General features: G+C 55.5%; 4 protein-coding genes and 3 non-coding genes across 9 annotated transcripts; 3 read left to right on the top strand and 4 right to left on the bottom strand.

The window, feature by feature from the left end:
• Positions 1-1414: 1414 nt before the first annotated feature.
• TRNAL-CAA (transfer RNA leucine (anticodon CAA)) lies at positions 1415-1523 on the bottom strand. The gene is made up of 2 exons: positions 1486-1523; positions 1415-1460 (listed from the first exon to the last, which is right to left on the bottom strand). It is a non-coding gene; the product is annotated as a tRNA-Leu (tRNA).
• Positions 1524-3614: 2091 nt separating this feature from the next.
• Positions 3615-4022, top strand: LOC136994690 (histone H2B.1, sperm-like). The gene has a single exon (XM_067313629.1). It carries the CDS (start codon positions 3615-3617, stop codon positions 4020-4022), a length of 408 nt encoding a protein of 135 aa, XP_067169730.1.
• A 932-nt stretch (positions 4023-4954) lies between these two features.
• On the bottom strand, positions 4955-5026 carry TRNAE-CUC (transfer RNA glutamic acid (anticodon CUC)). The gene has a single exon. It is a non-coding gene; the product is annotated as a tRNA-Glu (tRNA).
• A 369-nt stretch (positions 5027-5395) lies between these two features.
• On the bottom strand, positions 5396-5503 carry TRNAL-CAA (transfer RNA leucine (anticodon CAA)). The gene is made up of 2 exons: positions 5466-5503; positions 5396-5441 (listed from the first exon to the last, which is right to left on the bottom strand). It is a non-coding gene; the product is annotated as a tRNA-Leu (tRNA).
• Positions 5504-6464: 961 nt separating this feature from the next.
• Positions 6465-6872, top strand: LOC136994691 (uncharacterized). Its single transcript, XM_067313630.1, has one exon. The coding sequence runs from the start codon at positions 6465-6467 to the stop codon at positions 6870-6872; it is 408 nt and encodes a 135-aa protein (XP_067169731.1).
• A 3689-nt stretch (positions 6873-10561) lies between these two features.
• On the bottom strand, positions 10562-12968 carry LOC106482060 (zinc finger protein ZFP2). The gene is made up of 2 exons (XM_067313769.1): positions 12879-12968; positions 10562-12182 (listed from the first exon to the last, which is right to left on the bottom strand). The coding sequence occupies exons 1-2, from the start codon at positions 12910-12912 to the stop codon at positions 10771-10773; spliced, it is 1446 nt and encodes a 481-aa protein (XP_067169870.1). The 5' UTR covers positions 12913-12968; the 3' UTR covers positions 10562-10770.
• Positions 12969-13898: 930 nt separating this feature from the next.
• LOC106482066 (zinc finger protein CKR1-like) lies at positions 13899-16387 on the top strand. 3 transcript variants are annotated; one of them, XM_067313859.1, is made up of 3 exons: positions 13899-13972; positions 15090-15171; positions 15394-16387. In XM_067313859.1, exons 2-3 carry the CDS (start codon positions 15099-15101, stop codon positions 16020-16022), a joined length of 702 nt encoding a protein of 233 aa, XP_067169960.1. In that variant the 5' UTR covers positions 13899-13972; positions 15090-15098; the 3' UTR covers positions 16023-16387. The 3 variants fall into 3 exon arrangements, with proteins under 3 accessions (XP_067169960.1, XP_013795031.2, XP_067169959.1); XM_013939577.2 differs by lacking the exon at positions 13899-13972 and having other exon boundaries at positions 14808-15171; XM_067313858.1 differs by lacking the exon at positions 13899-13972 and having other exon boundaries at positions 14808-15171; positions 15397-16387.
• The last annotated feature ends 2296 nt before the right edge of the window (positions 16388-18683 follow it).

Consider the following 18683-nt stretch of genomic DNA (forward strand, 5'->3'; position numbering starts at 1 on the left):
CCCAGTCCTGGAGCAGTTTAATCTTCCCGTATTCTCAGTTTTGCTGCTGGGACTCGGTCAAGGAGGTTGGATGTGCTTTTAGCACCGTCTCGGACCCTGGCCGTGCTTCTTATAGGGTCCTTCAAAGACGCAACTTCCGCAGCGTCTTTGCCTGCTGATGCATCAAAATTGGGAACCGAGTCTGCGTGTCCAATTTAGCAACTTTCCTCGTGCAAGTTCCCCTCCGTCTTCATTCAAGCTGGGTGACTTCATGTCCATAAAACTTTCCGGATGAGAAAATGAAAAGGAAAGTGTCTCACGCGTGTTTTTTTTTTTTTTTTCCTTCCCCTGCCTCAGTTCTTGCTGCTTTGAGCTTTTTGTCCCAGAGCCTTTTTCCATTTGAGAAAAGCCACCAGCCTACCTCTTTGAAGTGCTAAAGAAACCCAAATCAAAGGCTTCTTTATTTTATTTATTTATTTTTTCAGCAGTTCCTGATAATTGGAGATTTCCCCATTGAACACTTATTAAGAGGTTTTGCAAGTTGCTACTAAGTAATGACTTCTTGGAGATTTGGGGATTACATGGCGAAACCGAGATTTACATGTGTCATTCTCAGACATCTTGAGATCTTAGAGGGCGGTTCACTTGACTTTTTTTTTTTTCTTCTTCCTTTTGGCACAGTATGGACTACTGCATGTTCTGGCAAGCTGCCTTAAAATTGGCTTCAAATAATAGGGTTGATCGTTTGAAGGTGAGCAATGCATTGCGCTCGTTGCAAAACGCCTTCGCCCCGTGTTCCAATGCAGCACACCCACGTGGTTTACTGGAAACCGAGCTTCTGCCTGAAGCCAATTGCAGCACCGGGCTTGGAAAAGGAATGAAAACCCTCAACTGAATCAGCAAGAATTGCAACCGGCAGAATGAGGAAAGGGATTGTTCTTGACTGGCGGGGCTCCCGGTTGCATTCGGGTGCCGCTTCCAGTTTGGAACTCCCCAGGACAAGGCAGGCAGGGACAGGCTGGAGCAGGAGGCCACCAAGCTGGAGCCCGGGATGGATGGGGAGAAGCTGCTGGAGGTGGATTTGTTCCATGTTCTTGCTTTGGAGCAGGTCCTGCTTTGAGACTGGAGGCCTCCAGCTGTCCCTCCCCACCAAAATGATTCTGCAAGTCTACAAAAGAAAAAAATATATATATTTTTATGGCCCAAAACAGCCATTTAAGGCCGGTCTGGGCCCAGCTTTGACCAAGGCAGTGGACGGATGCTGAGGGTGGTAGCAGGGATCATGTCCCTCTTCGGAGGTTGATCTATTCAGCCGTGTCTTGGCTCCTGTTGGAGAGCTCTGCTTGTCCTGGGACTCTACAAATATCAGCTCAGGCTTTGACGAAGGGTTTTTTTTTTTTTTCCAAGGATGTTGCACAGGAGGGGGGAAAAGGTGTGTCAGAAGTGGGATTTGAACCCACGCCTCCATGCGGAGACCAGAAAACCCGGGAGAAGGGAGGGCAGAGCCTTGAGTCTGGCGCCTTAGACCACTCGGCCATCCTGACACTGCTGGTGGGAATTTTGCATGGATTTTTGTTGGATTTTTTTTTTTTTTAACCTTCTACTTTTGCCGGCAACTCTTCCACTCTTCTGCGAGCTTAAAAGGTTGCACAGCACTGTTAAACCAGGAAAAAAGGCTGGAGAGAAGCATGGAGCAATCTTTTTTTTTTTTTTTTTTTACCCCAGTCTGTGCTTGCAGCGGAAAAGCAGCAGGATCCTGGTCTCACCTTGCAGCACAATAAATGAACGTGCGGTGCAACGGAGGGGATTGCACATCTGCAGAGCCACGTGCATGCAAGGAAAGACGCCTGTTTTCCTCTTTCCAAATGCTCCTCTCCTCTACGCAACCATCCAGCTCCTCTTCCCGCATGGGGCAATAAGGATCAGGAACCTCAACACTTTCCCCCGTGGGCCAGATAGGAAATATAAACTAAATCATCCTTGCAAAAGCCTCCCGGCTTTCCTCAGCAGCCAAAAATGCGAGAGGAAAGGGGAGAAGGTATCGTGGGGTAGTTGCCTTCACGGCACCCGCTTTTGCTAAAAATGAACCACGGGGCTTTTTTTTTTTTTTTTTTAAGGCAAGATGACAGATGGTTTTTGCCGTGGAATAGCCAATAGAGCTGGCTGGCTGTCGCCCGTGCTTAAGGCAATGCAAGGAGGAACGAGATGTTCTGTAAAATATATATATGGGAGGTGCGTGTATTTGCATGTGAATAGGAAAAAACAGACCTGTGGACGTAAAACACGGGGAGGGGAAAACCCAAGACTTGTCAGATGAGGTGCATTCTTTCTCTAATCGGAGATAATTAGTCTTACGGGTTGATGATGAGGAAGATGGACTGTGGCAATAAAGGGAGCTGGCAGAGGCACGTGGATTTGAGGTTCCCAGACCCTTTCCGCTGGAGGAAGAGGCTCTTTCAAAGGATTTTCCTTCTGTGTTTCCTGCCCGGGCAGAAAACTGCCGTGGCACGTGTAGCACGTACACAGCTCGGTTGTGAAATAGAGAACCAAACCTTAGGAGGCCAGGGTGCTATTTCCCCCAAAAAAAGAGGAAAAGGGGGGAAAAAAACAACAAAAAAGCCCCACAATTCTTCTTAGATATTAAGGAGAATATTTGCATCAAGGACCCAGAGAGGTGAGGAATCCCCAGGAATAGTCAGACCTGGATGGGCCATGGCCATGGGCAACCCGCTCTTGCTTCAAAGCTGGATCTAACTTCTATGGCTGGATGGAGAAATTTCGATGGATGGAGAAATTTCCACGGGCCTGATTTCCTCTTGGAGAAATTCTCATCCGGCCAAGGAGCCTGATGTGCTCCTCCATCTCGGAGGAGCATCCTACCACTGGTGAAATGAATGTTTTTTGCATGGATGAGCTTCTGCATCTTGGAGGAGCGTCCTGCCACTGGCAAAATTAGTGGGTTTTGCCTGGATGAGCTTCTGCATCTTGGAGGAGCGTCCTGCCACTGGTGAAATTAGTGCTTTTTGCATGGACGAGCTCCTCCATCTTGGAGGAGTGTCCTACCACTGGTGAAATGAGTGTTTTTTTGCATGGATGAGCTTCTCCATCTCAAAGGAGCATCCTACCACTGGCAAAATTAGTGGTTTTTGCATGGATGAGCTTCTCCATCTTGGAGGAGTGTCCTACCACTGGTGAAATGAGCGTTTTTTTGCATGGATGAGCTTCTCCATCTTTGAGGAGCATCCTGCCCCTGGTGAAATTAGTGTTTTTTTGCATGGATGAGCTTCTCCATCTCAGAGGAGCATCCTACCACTGGTGAATATAATGTTTTTTGCATGCATGAGCCCCGTTTTCCTCCCATCCGCCCCTTTTTTTTGCCGATGCCGGGCAAAACCGGGCTGGGGAGGCCCCGCGGGCGGGAAGGGAGCCCGGGGTGCGCGCCCCCCCCCCCCCGATGACGCGGGTGGGGGGGGCCCCCACTGTGAGGCGGGGCCTCCTTTGTGACGCGCCGCGGGGGGCATTGTCCCCCTCGGCCAATGGGGGCGCTCCGTCCCGGCCCCTCATTTGCATACGGCGGGGTATAAAAGGGGCCGGGGGGCGGCTCGGCGGCATTCGGGGGGACGCGGGACGGAGCCATGGCTTCTGCGAGGGGCGGCCGGAGGCGATCCCGCCACCGCCATCATCATCGTCGTCATCATCATCACCAGCGGCCCAACCGTCGCCGGCGGTCGCCGGGCAAGCGGCGTCCCGGGGGACGGCGGGTCCGCGGGGGGCGCAGGCGCTGCTCCTCGCAGCCCATCGACTCGCGGACGCTCCGGCAGATCAAGCGGGACAGCAAGCTGCTGTCGAGCAAGGCCAAGGGGCTCATGATCCGCTTCGTGGACGACGTGTCCGAGCGGGTGTCGCGGGAGGCGGAGCGCCTGCGCAAGGAGAGCCGCCGGCCCGCCGTCAGCCCCGAGCACATGCAAGCCGCCCTGCGGCACGTGATGCCCAAGCGGAGGCGGAGGCAGGTGCCCGGCGTGGGCTCGAGGTGCTGGCGCTAAAAGCGGGATGCAAAAACAAATAATAATAGAAAAAAAATCCCTCCCTCCTTTCAATTCTATCAAACAAGAGCCAAAGCCCGAGGAAGAGGCACGGGAGAGGAGCAAAAGCCAAAAAATAATAAAAAAAATTTAAAAAATCCCACCCCAGCTGCTGCAAAGACCTGTGCAACTGCCGATTAAAAGAGGAACCCGTGCGAAACAGCCCTGGGAAGAGAAGCCAGCCCAAGGATGGGAAAGAGCAAGAAAATGTCTACTGTTTAAAGCGTGAAACTACGGGGACCGGCTACAAACGGGCAAAAAAAAAAAGAAACAAAACAGCCACAGACCATCATATCAGTTAAAGTGCTGGCTTGCCTCGTACCTTCCTACGGAAATGAAAGAGTCATAACTGGCATTGCAATAAAGCAGAGATTTAGCAGCGTTCGGTGGTGTCGCGGGTATCTTTTGCTGCCAAAGGGGGCAAGGAGGAGTTGGGCTGCAGCTAGGGATTTCATTAGGGAGAATCTGTGAGTGTTTTGTCTCCAAGGGCTTTCAGGCCTTTCTCCTTGCTCCCGTTTATAGTCATAATTATATATACATGCTTAAATTTTCCAGCAGCTAATGGCACTTGCTCAGAGCAGGGAAAAGTGCCTCCAGCATCGATTATCCCATGATTACAGTGGTGCTCGTTCCTGCTCTTTAAAGCCAGCTATTAGCAACATGGTCTATCATGGGCAATTAAAGCAATAATGCCGGAAGGAAGGTAGATGAGCTGCAAAGGTGCTGATGGACTGTGAGAATAACGATGAGGTTTGCAAGGTCACCCCACTTCTGTGCGCTTTCGGGACTGGATTTTCCCCTGAAAAATTTTTTTAATTAATTAAAAATGATAATTATAATAATAAAGAAATCCCCTCTTATTTACGGGAAAGTAAAGGGCTGCAAAAGTGGCTTTCCCTGACCGGGAATCGAACCCGGGCCGCGGCGGTGAGAGCGCCGAATCCTAACCACTAGACCACCAGGGAGGCGGTGCGCGAAGCGCTGGGGCTCCCGCGGAGGCTGCGCTCCCCCGCCGCGGCTCTCGGGAAACCATTTGCTCTTCCCCTTTTTTTTTAATTATTTTTCTTATGCTTTTTCATTTTTTTCATGCTATTTTGTGCTTTTATTTTTTTTCTCGTGCTTTTTTTGCCCTCTCGTGCTTTTTGCACGCGTTGGGGGGGGCACTTTGCAAGGGGGGGGGAGCCCTCCCCTGTGTGCAAAGACGGGATTAAAAAAAGAAAAAGAGAGAGAGAGGGAGGGAGAGAGGGAGAGAATCCAGGCTTTTTTTTATTTCAGCTGCATCCCTGCGGGATGGGATGTGTTATTTAATTAAAAGAGGGTGGAAAAAAGGGATGTGTCAGAAGTGGGATTTGAACCCACGCCTCCATTCGGAGACCAGAATACCCACGCGAGGAAAGACAAAGCCTTGAGTCTGGCGCCTTAGACCACTCGGCCATCCTGACACTGCCAAATTCCTTATTCCTCCCTTGCTCCAAGCCTTAATTTTTGCAAATCTTGCTGCTTTCTGCTTTTCTTTCCATCCCCCAAATCTGCAGCAAGTTTCTCTTGCAGCAGCAGTAAAACCGCTCTGGCAGCTCTTCCTCCGCTTGCATCGTACTCACCATCCCGAGGGGCCTCCCGTGTCCGCTCAGAATAAAACAAGGATTTGCTTTTCCAGCCTGATCTCCCCTCAAATACGCCCCGGTCCTGGCTGCAACTTGGTTTTCACCTCTGACAAAAAGAAGAGAGAAAGAAAAGGGGGAAGCCGGGACGCTGGTAAAATCCCCACGGCAAATTCCAAAGCGGCGTCGCTTTCTGCTGTTTTTCCATAGCAAAGCTAACCGCCTTATTTGTTTGGTTTAGCTTTGTTTGTTCAGTTTAATTTGCTTGTTTTAATTTGTTTATTTGCTTAGCATTCTGCTCTTGCAAGTCTCCTGCCATCGCTTCGCAGGCCGTTTTCCCACGCTTCTCCCGTCCTCTCTGTGGCTGCAGAAAACTGCTAAAGCCTGGAAATTTCCAGGTTTCGAGGCATATTTCGGAGCAGCGTCGCTGCAAAGCTTTCCTCCGCGTGCCGTAATTAACAGTTGAATAATTAACCCTAGGAACGATCAAAATCGGGTTGTTTCCGAATCTTTCTCTGGCGGGAAAGGGCAGGAATTTGGAAGGTCTTTTGGGGAAAAGGCTATTTGGGGCTTCCGTTGGGTAAACCCAAGTCAAAAAAAAAAAAAAAGGTATTTTGGCCTAATTCTGTGTTTTCCGGACTATCTGATTTATGCAAATTTTGCGCTGGCATCACAAGAACTTTGCAGCTGGCAGCCAATCGCCAGCTGCGCCGTCGAGCCCTCATTTGAATACGTCCCTCTATATAAGAGCCGCGGGACGCCGCCGCGGGGTGGAGACCCACAGCTCGGAGGAGAAGACCCCATGGCCACAAGCAGCAAGAGGCCGGAAAAATCCCCGCAGAGAAGGAAAGCAAAAGCCCAGCAGGCCAAATCGCCAGCGAAGCCCAAGAAGACGCCAGCGGGGCGATGCAAGCCGGCTCTGAAGAGGTTGAGCTGCGAGGTGAAGAAGAGGTCCTGCAGCAGGTACATCTCCAGGCTGAGGAAGCGGCTGCGGCCAGGCCACGGGCACATGTCAGCCAAGGCCAAGAGGTTGATGAACTCCTCCATGTGCATCCTCTGCAAGGGGGTGGTCACCGAGGCTGACCGGCACCGGCGCCGGCGCCGCGGCTCCTTCATAGGTACCTCGGAAGTCCAAGTGGCTCTGGACAAGGTCATGAAAGGCAAAGCCAGCGTCTACGTGGCCTCCACCATCCCCAGCAGGTCATCTTAGATGGACCAAATAACCTCTCCCCTCGCCCCACCCTCCCCTCGAACCTCTTCCCTCTCCTCCCTCAGCACGCGCCTGGGATGAGAAGAAAGAAAAAAAGAGGAAAAGAATAAAATCTAGTCTCAGAGACCTTATCACCTGCCTGACATCGTTATCGCTCCCGTATAGAAGACCACCAAAACCGGCATCCTACCAGCACCCCACCTTCCAACCAGCGCGTCTCAGTGCAGGAGGTAATTTGGAGGGGAGCTCTTGGAGGGGAACATCTGCAGCATCTTGCCCACGTGAGACGACACGAACCAGCACCAAAGCGAAGACCACCAAAGTGAAGGAGACACCCTCAACGGCTAGTAGACCCTCCGCGCCGCTGGAACGCAACATCTCGGCACCTGCAGGAAGAGATTTCTCCCCACCAGGAGAAAACCGGCCACGTCTCAGGCTGCACCAAGCATTCGGAGAGGTTGGAGACCTGCTGGAGGGGGATTTGCCACGGTTGGAAAGAGGGCAGTTGCCTCTGAGATGTCCCCGAGGTTGCCGTTGTCTTGGCGTGGTACTGAGTAGGAGAGATAAACGATGTTTCTTGCCACCGAGCCGTTCTCTTTTATTTTGGGGATGCCGGAATTTGTGCTTTGGGGATTTCAGTGGGACATTGTGGAGACTCAAGGTTTTGGGGACAGCAGGGAGATGGGTATCCCACCAAAGACCAGTGTTTCCTGGATCTCCCCATGTCCTCTGGGGCAAAACACAATGACCTCAACAGGTCAGAGCTCAAATAGTGTCTGTGTGTCTGAGCAGCTCCCAGATGCCGAAAATGTGATTTTTTTTTTTTGGTCCTCTGCAGAGCCTGGTCCTGGTGCTGGGGTCCGGGCAGTAATGGGGGACCCTCATCTCAGCTCTGGAGGGTCTCTGTGCCCTCACTCAGTCTGGCCACCCTTTGGTTGATCTAAAGACCTTAGAGTTCCCTTAATTCTTCCAATTTTTCATACGTCCCTTTCAGGAATTCATGCCGAAAAGGGGTTGCGGAAAAACTCCGCGCCCACCCGTCTTTCCCCCCACCCCCCCTGCCGCAAGTCGGAAGAAAGACACCAAAAGCAGATCGCAGCTACCTTCCAGTTTTATTGCAATGCCAAGAAGATCTAGTCCCTTTACCTTAGGCTTTTTTCTTTAATCGTATTAATTTCACGATTTCTGCCGCTTTCTGTTGTTTTACTGCCGTGGAAACATTCCGGATGTCCAGTTTTTTGGGTTGTTTTTTTTTTTTTTTTTTTCCTTCCAGTGGGGGTGACGCTGGATGTTTGGTGCTGACCAGCCTGGTCTCCTCTAGGGAGATGTTTCCGTGCTGCAGGTTGCTTTTGCAGTGGCATCAGTGTCAATCGTGGGCAAAAAAAAAATCTCTCGATGGTTATGATTTTTAATATGAAGGCATCTCTCAATATGAAATTTAGAAAGCAAGGGCTGCGCGGGCATTTTGGAGGCAACAAGAGGTCCCATCAGACCCGGCTTTTGCTCCTCTTCCTCCTCCCCTCCTTGTGTCACCTCCAGGATGGAGCCGGGAAGAGGGGGAAGGAGGCTCCTCACTGCGACGTCTCCGCCACAGGGGTGGGCGGCTGGGCGCCCCGCGGCTCGGGCACGGCGTCCTGCAGGGCTGGCGGCACCTGAGAGGGGCCGGCGGCGGGCCGGCAGCTCTGGCGGCACCGCGCTTCCGCTTCCGCCTCGGCCGAGACCTGCTTGTAGATGTCGTTCACAAAGCTCACCATGAGGTCCTCGGCTTTGGCGGACAAGCACCGCCGGCCGTCGGCGCCGCGCGATTTGGGGGGGACCTTCCGGCTCCCGATCTTCACCGCGTGCCTTGGCTTCCGTTGCTTCTTCTGCTTGGACGGCAATGACCTCCGCTGGGCTTTCCACCTTCTCCGACCTGGCGCCTTCCTTTTCCCTTTCTCCGTGGGAGCCATTTCTCTCCTCCCGGCTCAGCTCCGACCTCTTTGGTGCCTCCCGGCCCCCTCGTTACCTTTTATACCGTCAAACATGCAAATGAGGGGCTCGCTCGGAGCCCTGCCATTGGCCAGAGGGAGCAACGCCCCCGGCGCATCACAATGGAGGACCCACCGCGTCATAGTTGGCCGTGTCATAGTCGATGATGTCACGGCCGCGCCGGCTTGGGTCCGTCGCGGTTTTTGGGCGTCTTCGTCTCGCTTTCGAGATTTTAAACTTTTAAATTTCGAAGCGTTTGGGGTTTTTTGAGGATTTCGGGGCCGGGCGTCACCGTCCGGTGATGGACCCCATCCATGGCGTCATCGCTGTTACTCTGACACGCCCCGACGCTGGACAAAGCGTTTAGGATCCTGCAGCCTAATTAGACTCACGACACCGCAACGATTTCAGCAGCAGATTAAAGCTGGTTTAGGAACTTAAATTATTTTATTAGCATAGATTTTTTTTTTTTCTTCCCCAGAGGAGGAGCTACAAATGCCCTCAACCAAAATTTTAGGTTTTCTGCCTTATTTCTATTATCCTATAATGATCACCCCCTGCCCCGGGGCCTTGGAGCAAAGTCCTCTTGCATCTCTTTATCATCTGACAAGGTGATAATGTTTCCCTCATTCCTAATCCCGGTTTCTCCTGTTGCCCCAGGGGATTCCTGAATTGTCCCTTTTGGTGCCACGGGATGGTCTAGGATTTGGCCAACAAAGCCAACGCTTTGGGACCGTCTGCAGAAGGATGAATGACCCACCACCACCACCACCACCACCTTGGGGGGTTTTATCCCTCCAGCTCAGAAATCCTCCATGCCCATGGGATCCACGGGGGACGTGGGGTGGTGGGAGGGTGCCAACCTTGGTGGGCTCCAGGCACGTTCAGACCCAGGGGCTTCCTCCTGCCCCAACCTGGAGACGAAGAGGGGCTGCAGGGTTCCTGTGCCTGGATTCCTCATGGGTGCAAACACGCAGGTCACCACCGCTATTTATCACACCACCTTCTATTCCTGAAGCTCTTATCACTACTAGCAGATCGCTAGAGGGAGGGGAATGCCAGATGGGAGAGGAAACAGCCCTTGGGCACCTTGTCTTGCAGAGGGTGAAGAGTTTGGAGCAGGGAGGGGGAAAAAGGTCTTTTTTTTTTGGTTGCGGTGTTGGCCAGAGTGGCAGCAGGAGATGCCTTGTCCTAATCTGGCTGGGAGGAATGAGGGATGTTTTCCCTCTCTTCCAGCAGAGCAGGAGGAACCTGACCAAGACCTGGTGGTTTCTGCCAATGGTGGCTCGGTTTAGGGGAAAACTCCCTCTGCGCTTGGGCCCTGTCCTTCGGTCCACACACTCTCCCTGATATACAGCTCTTTCCTTCCCTCTCCCACATGTGCCAAGATATCCGGAGCCTGGGTTGCTCTCCAGCCTCTGGAGAAGACACCCTGGCCAGACAGGGATCTGTGGGCATCACCAGCACAGTGAAGGAACGTGTTACCTCTCCTCAAAGAGTAGGAGCTGGAGCCAGTCACGGACAAAGCTGGTTTCTTCCTCCATCAGGATGGAGGAGACCTTGGACACAAGCTGGAGTCGCTTTCGTTGCATTTTAGATAACGCACTGCACAAAAACGCCTACACCTGAACCTGCTCATTTGTCTCTCTTTGCTGTCAGCAAAGAAAAACAGGCATTTCTGAGGGTTCAACCTTAGAGTTAGACCTCTGCAGCTGGCCAAACCGAACCACAGATGCCGGGGCAACGGGGAGAAGCAACGGGAAACCTGAACATCTCACTCGGACGGAGACATCTGCCTCGCAGATGTTTGAAAGCACTCGAAAACGGACCCAGCTCTCCAGCAGACCCGGATGGGGCCAAGCAGCGAGAGGCGGCAGGGGAACCAGCTTGCTCCCTTTGCTCCACGGGGACGGGGCTGCGCCGCAGGCGCTCACTCCCGGTGGCCGTCCGCGCGCGGGGGGCGTCGGACGGCGCCGTGTCCGTGATGGAGTCGCCGGTGCGTGATGACGTTGGAGCTCTGGCTGAAGCTCTTGCCGCACTCGGGGCAGCGGTAGGGTTTCTCGCCGGTGTGCACCCGGCGGTGCTTGGTGAGGGACGAGTTGACGTTGAAGCCCTTGCCGCAGTCGGCGCAGACGTAGGGCCGCTCGCCGGTGTGGACCCGCTGGTGGGTGGTGAGATGAGCCCTCTGGCTGTACTGCCGCCCGCACTCGCCGCACCGGAAGGGCTTCTCGCCGGTGTGAACGCGCCGGTGGCGCGCCAGGTTGGAGACCACCGCGAAGCTCTTGCCGCACACCCCGCACAAGAAGGGGGTCTCGCCGGTGTGGCTGCGCTGGTGGGCAAGGAGGTAGGAGCTGGTGGTGAAGCCCTTGCCGCACTCGGAGCACTTGTAGCGCTTCTCGCGCCTCCCGGCGCTGCGGTGCCGGACGAGGTGGGGGCGGTCGCTGAAGCCCTTGCCGCAGTCGGCGCAGCTGTAGGGCCGCTCGCCGCTGTGCGTCCGCTGGTGGGCGATGAGCTTGGAGCTGATGGTGAAGCCCTTGCCGCACTCGGAGCAGGTGTAGGGCCGCTCGCCGCTGTGCAGCCGCTGGTGGGTGATGAGGTTGGAGCTGCCGCTGAACCGCTTGCCGCAGTCCGAGCACTCGTAGGGCTTCTCGCCGGTGTGGATGCGCCGGTGCTTGATGAGGTCGGAGCTGACGTTGAAGCTCTTGCCGCACTCCCGGCACGGGTAGGGGCGTTCTCCCGTGTGCAGCCGGCGGTGGGTCACCAGGTGGGATCGCTGGCTGCAGCGCCGGCCGCAGTCGGGGCACTTGTAGGGCTTCTCCCCGGTGTGGCTCCGCCGGTGACGCACCAGGTTGGACACCACGTTGAAGCTCTTGCCGCAGTCGGGGCACTGGTACGGCTTCTCGCCCGTGTGGATGCGCCGGTGGGTCACCAACGCCGAGCTGTGCCCGAAACCCTTCCCGCAGTCCGGGCATTTGTACGGCTTGTCCCCACCATGGCTCCGCTGGTGACGGAGCAAGTTAGAGAAGATCCCGAAGCTTTTCCCACAGTCGGAGCAGGGGTGGGAATGCTGGGCCCCCCGTCTCCGGGCAAGGAAGCTTTTCTCGCTGGCTGGGTGAGGGATGGGTCTTTCCCTGGGGCGAAGGCTACGCGGGAACAGCAATTCCCTGCACTTCCCTGGAGTTTCCCTCCCAGGACAAGCCTGGATCTCCTCTTGGTCTTTCTCTCGGGAGCTCTGGCAGACGTTTGCTGGCTCGTGGTGCCGGGAGATGTCCTTTCTGCACGCCCCGTCGTCCGAGGCCCCGTGCGCAGCGCTGTCCCCGGTCTCGTTCACCATCCCATCACCTGCAGAGGAGAGAGGGATGGAAGTAATGGAGACAGGAGTCATGCCCTGTGCTGGGGAGGAAAAGGGAACCCACCAGTGAAGCAGGACAGCAACATCTCCCAAGGGACTGGGTGCCCTTTGGGCAACTCCCTCCTAGGTCAGAACTCAAGGTGGGTGTCTCAAGGCCTGGGTAGGAGTCCCAGGTGTTTCCTTTTCTCCTAGATGCTTCCTGGGCTATTTAAGGCAGTTCCTCACCTGAGCCCAAGTCCTGGGGATCTGGAGTCCATGTCTCCTCCTCTAGCTCCAGTCCAGAGGAGATCCCATCAGGCTGGGGACTGGGAGAGACTCTTCCTGAGGCAGAGCAGAGGTCAGGTTGCCTTTGGAGAGCTGCTACGAGAAGATTTGGGGGTTCTGCTGGAGAAAGGGTCTGGACACAGCTAAGAAAGGTCTCTCTCCTTGCTATCTTGCACAGCATCTCCTGCCACCAGTGTTGGATGGGATATGGGGCCAAATGGACCATCGACCTGAGATGGTGGAGAATGCTCTCCTCGAAAGAAGGTGGGGATGGAGGTCTGATATGGGTCCCATAGGAGGAAGCACGATTGCCAGAGGCAACAGGGAGAGTCTCATCTCCAAAGTCTAGAGGAGAAACTCCTGTTCCCACCCACCCCCAAGGCAGCCCCACATCCCATGGAGGAGGAAAGCTGCATCCTTACCTAGAGAGAGGTCGTCTCTGGTGTTCTCCTGCATGGCTTCCTGGTACAAAGCCCGTTGGCTGGGATCGGTGAAGTACCGAGCCACCTCCTTGAAAGTCACTGGATGCTGAAACAACAAGGATTTCCCAGCTCAGCTCCTGCCACCACGGATCATCTCAAAACAGTGGGGAGAGGAGCTGTGGCTAATCCTGGCAGAACTGAAGGAGAACTGAAGAAGATGCTGGCAATGATCAGAGATGTCAAGGTCCTTCTGTGCGTGGAACGACTAAATACGCAAGGGCTTTCCGGCTCGGAAAACAGAGGTCTGCAGGATCATGAGGGACATGGAGAAGGTGAATAAGGGATGAGTGTCTACTATGTCTTTTAATGCAAAGACTTGTGGGGGGGACAACTAGGGAGACTTGTAGGAAGCTGGTTACAACAAACCAAAGGCATTCCCCCCCTTGGGCCACCAGACAGGGCTCAGCCAGCCCTGCCCCATTTGGGATCCACCTTGTGGGACCTTCTCCACCTTGTGGGACCTTCTCTGGAGGGGGTTTGCTGAGCAGATCACTAGGAAAGAGCCGGGTCTCCCCATTCCCATGGGCCATATCCCTCCATGTGTGGAGACGGGGCAGGGACCGGTGTCCCCACTCCGTGCTTTGGTCCCAGTCCTGGCACCGGGGTTGGACCGGGAGGACCACGGACCTGTTCCTTTGGGTCTCCCTCTCCCTCCCGGTGCCCGTCACCTGGAGTCTCCGGCTCCAGCTTTGGCACAGGCAGAGCCGGGGTCGCGTGACGGCAGCCCCCGGATGGGACCTGGGCAGGGGGTTCCCGGGACCCACCGGCAGGCTCTTCCCTGGAGCACATGCAGGATGGAGCCGGAATTGCTCCGGAGTCTTTCTTTTCCCCCTGCCTCCCCTCCGCCTTTGGAATCCAGCTGATCCGGCCCCTTCCTGTGTCCTCCCATAGCCAGCCGAGCTGCAACACTCCCGGATCCTCCCGGCTCGCTTGGATCCCAGGGACACGGATCCGATTCCCGCGGGCTGAGGAGCGATGGAGGAGTGGAGAGGCCGGTTCGGCTGCCTGCTTCGGCAGGGAGGCAGGAGTTAAATGTAGGCAGGACAGAGTTTGGGGCTAGTTTCCCAGCTTTTGGGGCTCTTTCCAAAGGAAATTAAAGCAGAGGAGGGATCCTCCTCCAGCTGGTGAGGGATTTGACAGGCACCGAAAGAGCTGAACCCACTGCAGAGAAAACTGTTCCGTGCTGCTTCCAGTCTCCGGGGGGGTTTTCCAAGGCAGAAATCCAGGCTCCTTTTTCGTTCCCCTTCTGCACTGCTTTATCCCGCTGTTTGTGGAGCCAGGTTTTCCTCAGCTTGACATCCTCCCCATTCTCCTTCCCCTGGTAACGAGGAGAAAAGTTTGGAAGCCAAATTCCCCTCCTTCCCACCCGCAAGCGCCTGCCTCCAGAGCCTGGATTTTTGGGGTGGAAACCACCGGTTATGCCCAGCCACGGGGTGAAAACAGGGGGGCAAGGACTGAAGCCATTGCAGCAGGGATGCACATGGCCACGGCAGCTTTCTTCCCCCCCCCCCCCCCCCCCCCCCCCCCCCGTTCTCTGGGAATTCATCCCAGAGTAGCCCAGCGATGTGCATCCTTCAGAGCCTGTTTTCCAGCAGCTCACGGATGGGAAATGCCCGCTTTTTTTTTGCTCCGGGTGCCTTATTTTCTAGAGCAAATCCGCTCACTTTAGGGTTGCTTTTCCAGGTGGAAAAACCCCCAATCGGTTGCTTGGAGGGTGCCCGGACAAGATCCTGGCTTTACCCTCTCCCATGTCACAGGGAGCCCGTATGCTCCCACCGGGAAGGTTGGGATTGGAGGGGGAAAAAATGGGATTGCTTTGCCTCTAGAGGGCCCTGGGTAAACGCTGCTGCCAAGGAGCCTGTTCCTCGCTCCCGGATATGGGATTTGGGTTTCCGGAGCAAAGCCTTGCTTGGCGTGGTGCCCTGACACCGGGGAGGCTTGGCAGCCTGCGGGAAGGGATCCCAGGCCTGGGAAAAAAACGGGGAGGGGGGTGGATTTCTCCTGGGAAAGGGGAGAAGCAGCACCTGGGGAGTTTTCCCTGCTAATTGCAGGGATTTCTCTTCCCTGCAGAGGGTTTTGAAGAGCTTGGAGGGAGAAATCCTGCTTTTTTTTCTTATTTATTTATTTTTTTTCCCTCCCCTTTCCATGGAGCCGGGAGTGATGCTGGAGTCGCGGCAGAAAGCCCTGTACCGGGACGTGATGCAAGAGAGCTACGAAACGCTGATGTCCCTTGGTAAAATACATCTATTTATATAAAACACCGTGTCCGTTCCCAGCCCAAACTGGGATGGGGCCTCCCCTGCTGCGTTGCTGCTCTTTTCTTTTCCTTCTCTGCGGGAAACTGGTTTCCCATGGGAATCCTGTGGCTGCTCCATCACCCCAAATGCCGACCCCTGCGAGAACAACCTGTCTGCAGCTGTAATTTCTCTTTTTTTTCCTTTTTTTTTCATCCCAGCAGCGCATGGGCTGATGTACGGAAAAGAGGAGGAGGATGAGGAGGAAGCAGCAGCCGAGGAGAGCCGCAAGGAGCCCAAACCACGTGCATGGGAGAGCCCGGAGAGGGAAAAGAGCCCGGCAGCAGGATCGAACGGGTGGAAAGCAGAGGGAGCGGATGAAGCAGCGATGCCCAAACCCACATCGGGTCCCGGAGGGGCCACCGGGATGGAAACGGAGCGGAGGCGAGGGCGGGTGCGGGAACGGCCCTTCGGCTGCAGCGACTGCGGGAAGCGCTTCCCCTGGGCTTCCCACCTGGAGCGGCACCGGCGGACGCACACGGGCGAGCGGCCCTTCGGCTGCCCCGAGTGCGGCAGGAGCTACAGCCAAGGATCGCACCTGGCCAAGCACCGCCGGAGCCACGGCGGCGGGCAAAGCCGGCGGCCGCCCGGGCGGCTTTCCCACGGCTGCGGCATCTGCGGGAAGCGCTTCCCCTGGGCTTCCCACCTGGAGCGGCACTGGCGGGCGCACACGGGCGAGAAGCCCTACGAGTGTCCCGAGTGCGGCGGGAGCTTCAGCCAGGGATCGCACCTGGCCAAGCACCGCCGCGGCCACCGCGCCGTTCCCGGAGCCACCGGCGCCGAGCCCTGAGACGAGGAGGGCTTGGAAAGGCGAGGAAACGCGGAGCGATGCTCGCTGCCGGGTCGGAGGGGGGTTTAGCCTTTCGGATATCCAGTGGCGGGTGAGCGGATGCCATGGAAAGGGATTTCTAGGGTTTCCCGCGCCGGGTTGGGGCGTTCCCGCTCCAGCACGAGCTCCATATCCACAGGGATGCACGGACAGATGGGGTGAGGATGGATGGAAAGACGGGGTGATGGCAACCCTGATGGCACGGGGTGAGGAATAAAAAAAACCCGGAGCGTTGGGCTCCATGCTGTGCGCTTGGGGCATCCTTCGCCTCTGCTTACGCCGCTGCCACGCTCGGGAAGAGGCCGTGCAAAAGCGGGAATTGCCCCCCCCCCCCAGGAAGGCATCATTTCCTTAATAAAAACGATTTTTCCAGCTCGAGAATGCCCTCGGCTCCCCCGTGGGTGCTGGGATGAGGGTGCCCCCTGCTTTCGTAGCAGCGAATGGCTGCATGTGTCACTGAATCCTGGTTTTCTTCCCCCAAAAAGCACCACTCTGCTCGGGACCGCATTCCCGCTCCAGCGCCATCCTTTCCCAGCCGCAACAGCTCCGAGGACAGAAGAGGCAGAGGCAGGTGGGTGTTTTCACGAAACGACCTTCTAATTTATTACCCTTTAAATGGGGGGGGGGGAAACCTGGCTTGACATGTCCCAAACTGGCCTCGGCACAACCCAAAATCATCGGGAAAATGAGGGAGGATGCAGGAAGCATGGAGCAGAGCCTGGTGGGAAGCAGGGGGTGGCTGTGACCCCCCCCCCCCAAGACCAGGGAGCCCTTTGGCAGCCCAAGCTGCCGGCGAGGAAGAGGAGGGAGGCGCAGAGGAAGGCTGCCGGGGAGGAGAGGAGCGGGGGCGACGAGGCCGAAGGCTCCCGGGCACCCCCCCTCCCCCCAAGGGCATAAAAAGCCACTGGATGAATTCATGAAAAATAAATCCCGCTCCTAAGAAACCCCCAAAACCCCAAATCTGGGGCCAGGATGCGCTGGGGGACATTGAAGCCACGATATTCCCCTGTAGGCAGCAGGCAGGGACAAGGCTGCATGGCTGCCCTGATTTTATTTTATTTAATTTCATTATTTAAGGGGGATTTTTTTAAGGTTTTGATCTAAGATTCCCCACGGCGAGGGGAAGGCGTCTCCCACCCCTCGCCCCCCCACTTTTGCTCCGGCTGAGGGCGCCGCCGCCATGTTGGAAAAGGGCAGGGCCCCCATTTCGGAAGAGGGCAGGCGGCCACCATTTTGGAAACGGGCAGCGGGCCGCCATTTGGGATGCGGGCTCGCGCCGCCATTTTTGAAAAGGGCGCGAGCCGCCATTTTGGAAGCGGGCGCCTCTCCTCTGAGGTGATTCCCCCCCCCCCCCAGGCCCCGGATAAGCAATTTTTCACCCCATTTTCTGCCTCCGTCCCCCAAACCACAACCCATGAGCAACATCTCCCACAAATATATCCTCCCCAAGGCAAATTTCACCAGAGGCTGTGAGGAAATTTGGGAAAAAAAAAAAGGGGGGAAATCATGGCATTACATCCTCCACCTGCCTCATGCTCGGGATGACGCAGCTGGTAGGATTATAAATTTGGGGAAGGGATGCTGGATAGGTGCAGGAGGGGTTTTGTTTGTTTGTTTTTCCCTAAATTCAGGCCAGGTCACTCAAGCTACCCCAGGACTCCCATTGCGGAGAGGCAGTGGAAACCGGAGCAAGGAAATCTCCTGCAAAGTGACTGCTTGCCTGCCCCAGAAAACGCATTTTCTGTGAGGAGAAAGGTCCTTGGGGAGCACCTCTGACCTCTTTTTTGCAATATTTAATACTGCGTGCTGGAAAAACGGGCACTGGGCAAGTGAGCCTGGGGCAAAAGGGGGCCCTGGGCCAATAAACCCCAAAACCAGAATAATTTTGAGGCCAAACGGGCTAATTTTGAGGCCAAGCCCGCATTGCACCCCGAAGGTCTGCTCACAACCCCAGCCAACTCCAAATCCTCTTTTATTAAAAAGAGTTGGGTTAAAAATAACAGAAAGAGACCCCAGGGCACACGCACAGCACTCATTAGCGCTGTTAACGATGAATTACGTTCATGAAGACGCTGTTTAATATTAATTAAAACACTGCAGGGGTTTTTGGCAGCTGGGTTGGAGCATCCCAGCGTCGCACCTCAATGCCCTGGGCACAGAGACACTCGTCTGCAGCCTCAAATCTGCCACCCCAAAATCCTCACTGGCATCAGGGTGGGGGGAATTCCCCAAATCTGCCACTCACCCCCCAAAACATCCCTTCTGTCCGGCCTCACCCCTTTCCCCAAGAGGTTTTATTGGGTTTTGAAGCCTTTAAGTGCCACCGTGGCCTCGCGCTGGGAGGTTGCACCGGCAAGGAGAAAAGCCCAAAATTTGAACAAAGGGGGGGGGGAATCCCCCAAAAACGCTTGGAAAAGGGCAAGCCCCACGCGGGCCACGGGATGACGCAGCGCAGCGTTGCAGGCCATTACGGGCGCTGAATAACGTCAAAACCGGGAATCGCCCCCGCGCCAGCCGACCGCGGAATTTTGTTTTGATGGGAAAACGCCGGTGGCGCGGCCGAAACGGGAGAAAAGGAGGCAGCGATTTCACGCAACGCCGCCGATGTCATTTAATATCTAT

Source organism: Apteryx mantelli, chromosome 32 (genome assembly GCF_036417845.1).
Source record: "Apteryx mantelli isolate bAptMan1 chromosome 32, bAptMan1.hap1, whole genome shotgun sequence".
Classification (NCBI taxonomy): Eukaryota; Metazoa; Chordata; class Aves; order Apterygiformes; family Apterygidae; genus Apteryx; species Apteryx mantelli.